Consider the following 6,368-nt stretch of genomic DNA (forward strand, 5'->3'; position numbering starts at 1 on the left):
GCCCATCCACATCCTCCGAAGTCCGATCCAACTTCCGATATTTTGGTGTTTAGAAAACTTGACAATTTTAAAGTAGTTCGTAGAGTTATGCAGTTCCGACTAACAAAATTGAAAGAATAAGAGTATTGGAATGAATTTAAATTTGCATGTGACTTGCAAAACGAGCATTGCTTATAATCAAACTCAACACTCTACCGTTGCACTGTGGAGTATTGCTTTACGATGCATTTTGGACATCACACCATATTACTGTTTTCCGAATTTTTGCTGTTTTCTGATTTTTATCTCCTTTTCACATTTCGGTTTAAGATCCGGGCGAGAAACAACTTACGCAGTCAGTTTTCTATATTAAATACTCCTACAATTTTGATTTTAATAAAACTAGAATTTCTTTAATTTGTCGTCGATCATTCTTACATGTCAATCGACGTCGTACGTAGGGCCTAAAACAGAGAGCTCAGGTTAAAAAAAACCACATTATATTGAATAATTTAAATTCAAGGCAAGATAAATCTTGAGCTTATTCATTGAAATATTTACAATGCAGACAGAATTAGAAAAACAAAGAGAATAGTAATCGATCAGTCATCGAGTTTTCCCCATTTATGAGTGGTTAAAGAGATATAAGCAGAGGCCTTCTCATCGATTCTGGGCTCAGCCACCCACCACCCTCTGTCTTCGTCGCTTGGGTACACTTTGTAGGCTTTCACGTACTCGTCTCTCACCTCTCTCTCCGTGCTTCTGCTCTTGCTCTTGCCCTTGAACAACTTTGCCAAAGAGAAGGACGATTTCTTCTTGTTTCCTTCCCCCATTTTTAGTTAGGAGATGAATATCAATGTGTAATGTGATGTGATATGGTATTTGTATTCAATTTGGGCTGAATTTATAGTGAGGGGGGGAATCTGGAGATGTGAAGGAGCATTGATCTGATTGATGGCTGTGAGTTCATGATCATGACATCACATAGGCTTTGTCTAAGAACAATAATTTGAGGAGAAAGGTTGGATCAACATCTTCTGACAGGGGTTGCAGAGCTTGTACACGAGCTGACCAGCTGAATAATACCATGCTCAAGCGTAGTTTGTTTAGCTTACGAGTTTTACTAAACGAGGTCGAATGAACTTCTTTAAACCAGGGTTAACTGGAAAGAGAATAAAGTAGAGAAGAACGACTGTGTTATATTTTTGTTAAAAAAGAAATACGTGAGAGATATATTTAAATTTATATTTAGACTACCAAATAGTAGTACAAATTAATTAGGCTAAGTTTCGGGTGAAATTATTGTCTATCATGTTCAATTCTTAGCCATTTAGATGATACTCCCCCTGTCCCACAAAGATAGTCCCACTTTGACTCGGCACGAGTTTTAAGAAATGTAATGAAAAGTGATCAGTTGAAAAAAGTTGGTGGGATGTGGGTCCTACTTTTAAAGTATTAGTTTTATAGTAATAAAATGTGAGTAGGAATGGGTTGGTGGAATATAAGGTCCACTACCAAAAATAGTAAAAGTGAAATGGGCCAAACTTTATGGGATGGACGGAAATGAAAAAACGGGACAATCTTTATGGGACGGAGGGAGTATATTTCTAGTTGAGATTGACCATTTGTTGTGGATGGGCGGGGAACTCCTAATCTAGGTCGATTCGGCTGAAACTGTAAGCTCTTGATGTGTGAATGGAGAACTCAATGAAATCAGTGCAATTTTAGAAGGGAGTACGTCCCATAAGCCCCTAAATCATTTGATTATTTGTCATATTCATAATTATAATTTATTTATTTATTTGTTTATTAAGTTAATAACTTATTAAAATAACCAATGTATGTCTCATGTTATTCACATCTTTCTTATTCGACTCGTCCCAAACTATTTAATCTAAATCTATTTTAAGTAATACTACTACAATATTCAATTAATATAGTACTATTTAGTATTTAAGTGTTTCTTTATTAGATTGATTTTTCACTATATTTAAAACACAAAATTTAATTACACTTAAAAATCAATCACAAATTTATAATCTAAGAAAAATGCAAGTAACATATTTATAACGAAATGAGTATTAAAGATAAAAATAATCAACTGCTAGTACTATTTTAGAACAAAAAAAATGAAACAATAATATATTTAGCACAAAAAGTTAAATGAAAAGTAATTTGATATAATTTCCAATTGATATAGTTAGGGTTTAAGATCAAAATCCGATTTAAGGTAAAAAAAATTTCCAGCAATCTTGCCTTAGTTCAGCTGTGGGAGCTATGGAAGATGGGAGAGACCAAAGAGATGCGCTAACACTTGTGGCAAGAAAGCCCAGTTTCTCGCTGCCCACCGCTTGCCCCAACTGTCTCCCAGCTTACATTTATCTTAAATTTGCCAACATCCCCTTCTCTTTGGAATTCAATCTCATTCATCCCGATTCTGGTAATTCCCCCGTTTTTCAGATTATTATTAATTTGAATTTCTGCTGCAGATTGTCCTTTTAATTTTTATTGTTTGTTTCGCTGCAAAATTGAACCTTGCCTTGAACGCCTTGTAATTGAACGAAATAGTTCTTGCTTTGGGATTCTGATCTACCGAATTAGCTAAAAATTGCTGGCATTAAATGAGCCTTCTGCCACGGTTAATTTTGGATTATGAATTTATGGATTTACAAATATTCTGCAGTGTGATTCTTATCTGCAAGAATCTGGTTGATTGTTAGCCTGAACACTATAGATATATCTCTTTTAAGCATGTTGGAAGCGAGCCATGTGACTTTATATAGATCTAGGGCCTTCAGATTGTTGGTATAGAACGTAGTTTGATGAAATAATTCTCTAGCAATCAGACATTTCCAGATTTTGCAGTAAGCTGTAATCAGGAACTGATACTGCAAATATTTCAAAGTCCAACTCCTCCAAAATCACTGGAAAATAAATCTTTGATGGTTATTGGATAAGTTATATTGAATATTTGAATGACAGGTTCAGGTTTCAATAACAGGGCTAGACTATCTAATAATTTCTGGAAAGAAGGATGAAACTAGCAATGGAGTTAGCTTAATTGTTCCATGGCAAATCTAATGGAATTTATTGATATCTGACTCCTTCATGTTTAATCAAGAATCGTGGCGTTGTTTGGCTCCTCAATGTTATATAAAGCTTTAAATGATCAAAGTGGTATTGTGGAAGAACGTTGAGTTTCTATAATGACCGAGCCACATATCCATTTTTCTTGAAACTTTCTTTTGACCAGAATACTTTTTTTTTTTTGTCAGAGCCATTGACTTTCTATATAGGCATTAACCTTTCTATTAGTAACAGCAAACATGATATTTGGTTTTTGCTTATTATGCATCGAAAATCATTTGGTGTTATAAGTATGCATCTCAGCTGCTACTTGAGGCCTGAAGTATGTATATCTCAAATAATATATATTGCATTGTATCCCTACCAGATCTGATACCCTTTGTTGAGTCTGGTGATTATGTTGCTTATAACAATGAGAATGGCGGAGTCCTTCAGAAATTAAAGGAAGATGGCATTGTTGACTTGGACGCTGAGGTCACTGGTGTACCTGAATGGGTTTCATTCAAGGCGATGGTTGAGTCATGGCTTGCTGATGCAGTCTTGTATGAACTATGGGTGGGTTCTGATGGCAAGTCAGCACACAAGATTTATTACTCTGATCTCCCTTGGCCCATAGGAAAGATTTTGTATTATAAGCAAGTCTATGCGGTGAAACAACTACTTGGGATAACATCAGAGAATGCAGAAAGAAGGGAAGAAGAGGTATTTCTGTTTGGACATATTTCTTTCTGCGTCATGTAAGCATATTTATCTAATGGGTGAACAACTATTTGGGATTTCAGCTGCTTTTCTCTATTGATATGTGTGCTATCTTGGGAGGATGTCTAACACATAAAACAATACATCAAATCTGTCAAGTTATAAGGTTCTGGATGGAACAAGATCTAGATTCTAGACCTAACCTTATTACATAAGTTAGCCTGTTTGTATTCTCAGCATTCGCAACTGTTCACATGATGAATAGAAATGCATATTATAATGGAAACACACACACACACACACATACATGTATATCTATATGTATGCATAGTTTCTTATGTATTTTGTTGTTTGCATAGTGTGGCTTATTCTTCTGTTTTTCATGTGCAGATATATAGAAGAGTAAGTGTGGCATATAGTGCTCTGTCAGCTAAGTTGGGGGAACAGACATTTTTCTTTGAAGACAGGTGATTTCCTATGCTCTATATAAATCTGAATGACTGCTTCCTTTTCTTGTTTTATACATCCCTTCGTCACCCAAAATATTGCACAATTTTCCATTTTGGAGTGTCCCATGGATTAGTGCACACTTCTCTTTTTGCTATTTTTGGACACAGTTCATGTCTATTTTATCCTCACTTTCTACTCTTATTTACAACTTTAGCACACATGGATCTCCATTTCTCCACTCACAACACACTTAACCTAAGATTTATTAAGACCCATGCCACACAGCCAAGTGTACACTATTTTGGGGGACAGAAGGAGGGAGTATTTAGTAACTGCTGCCTTACACAATGTTTCCAATGCAGGCCAACAAGTTTGGATGCAGTTTTTCTTGGTCATTCTCTGTTTACGCTTCTTGCTTTGCCTGTAAGTACTTATAATGGTTATATTTGAGTCATCATTGTAATTGGAGACTTCCTTGCTGAAGTGAGTTTCGAATTTTTGGAATCTATTTAGCTTTACAATTGTCAGATATGGATGGTTGTGTTTAAGATATTGATACTTACTTAGCAACTTGGTACTGGGTTTGTCTATTTGATGAATTTAAGATATTGAATCATGTTCCTTTAATAGATAGTGCTATATATAATGAAAAGCTGAATAATACATTCCTGTGTTCTTACTTCTTACCCCATAGGAAACATCTGTTCTAAGAAGCAAGCTCTTGGCTCATGCTAATCTTGTGAAGTATGCTGATAATCTTAAACTGGAGTATATAGATGCCAGTTCGTCATCTTCATCAGTTCCTCAATCAGATCCCTCGTCATCAGCTCCTAAAAGAGGCCCTTCACATTGGAGTGAGTCACTTGTAGCTCTGTTGCTATCCAATTTTACAAATTTTACGTTGTCTATGTTGATCAATTTACATGTTACATTGTCTTTGCTTGAGAAAAGCATGGACTCTTGTGAGAAACTTCTTAGGCTATATTTGGTTTCTTTTGGAGTACCTACAACTATCTAGAGATATGTTTGGCAGTTACTCGTTTTGGGTCGTTTTTAAAATGCATGATCTAGTTACTGCAAAACGCATTCCTTTACTATGATAAAGCTACTTGATTAAGGTCCGAGTTTTCATATTTGATTGTTTCATGTTGAGAGGTTGAATCATGTTCATGTGCTTGTAGTTTCTATTGACAATCTTTAGCTATTACTATTTGCATATTTCGTAGAACTAACCCCATTGACAACAAATTTAGGTTCAAAGCCAAAGAACAAACCTACTAGGGAGAAGACAGAGGAAGAGAAGAAGTTCAAGAGGCGCGCTAAATACTTTCTAGCTACACAGCTTGTTGCTGTTTTGATTTTCCTTTCCATTCTTGGTGGTTCTAATGATGCTGAAGTGGAGCTTGGTGATGATGACGGCTTCGACTATGAGTAGAGATTACCCTAATGATTCATTTTTTTCGTGTTTTTCTAGTCCGACTTGGACATGCTAGGGGTTTGAGAAAATCTGCAAGTCATTGCGTTTCTATTTTCTGACACAGTCTGCTAAGGAGTTTTGGACTGAGGTTGAATTCTCTCTTGTACTAAGCTGTTGAAGCTGAGAATAAAGCATAAATGCAGTTTTGCCCATTGATAGAGATGGATTCATAAACTGTCAATTTTTTTCAACATTAACTGATTATTGCTTGTCATGTGTCTATATCTAGTCCAGATCATTTATTTATTCATTCTGTTATAAGCTTTTGAGTGACCTTTCTTTTGTAATTCTAACTATGTACATAATATTTTTTTCTCTGTTCGTTATTAATGTCTCATTTAACTATGTAACTAGTGTTAGCACGGGTCAAAGAATTTTCAAATAATGAAAATATGTTAACAATTAAATATATTAAAATAAAATATAAAGTAAATAATATAAATATATATTTATGTATAAGAATATAAACTAATTATAAAAACTATTCATAACATTAACATAGGAGTTTGTTCTATTCTTCGTGCTGAAAATTGGTGCATTTTTCATGATTTAGAATTTGCAAAAACGTTGGGAATAAGAATATTGGAGGTAGAGAGCGATAATCTTGTAGCGGTCGCTATAATTACAGGGAAATTTGAGGTGAATGTCAGCTGTTGTGCGATAGTGGGAAAGATTG

At 35.0% G+C, this 6,368-nt stretch overlaps 1 protein-coding gene across 1 annotated transcript; it reads left to right on the forward strand.

Annotated features, from left to right (window-relative positions):
* The first annotated feature begins 2,192 nt into the window (after nt 1–2,192).
* Nucleotides 2,193–5,866, forward strand: LOC125211301 (metaxin-like protein). The gene is made up of 6 exons (XM_048111032.2): nt 2,193–2,419; nt 3,434–3,768; nt 4,156–4,232; nt 4,578–4,638; nt 4,910–5,069; nt 5,469–5,866. Exons 1-6 carry the CDS (start codon nt 2,257–2,259, stop codon nt 5,648–5,650), a joined length of 978 nt encoding a protein of 325 aa, XP_047966989.1. The 5' UTR covers nt 2,193–2,256; the 3' UTR covers nt 5,651–5,866.
* The last annotated feature ends 502 nt before the right edge of the window (nt 5,867–6,368 follow it).

This window comes from Salvia hispanica, chromosome 3, assembly GCF_029641045.1.
Source record: "Salvia hispanica isolate PSC_SH4W2 chromosome 3, Shi_PSC_v1, whole genome shotgun sequence".
In the NCBI taxonomy this organism is placed as follows: domain Eukaryota; kingdom Viridiplantae; phylum Streptophyta; class Magnoliopsida; order Lamiales; family Lamiaceae; genus Salvia; species Salvia hispanica.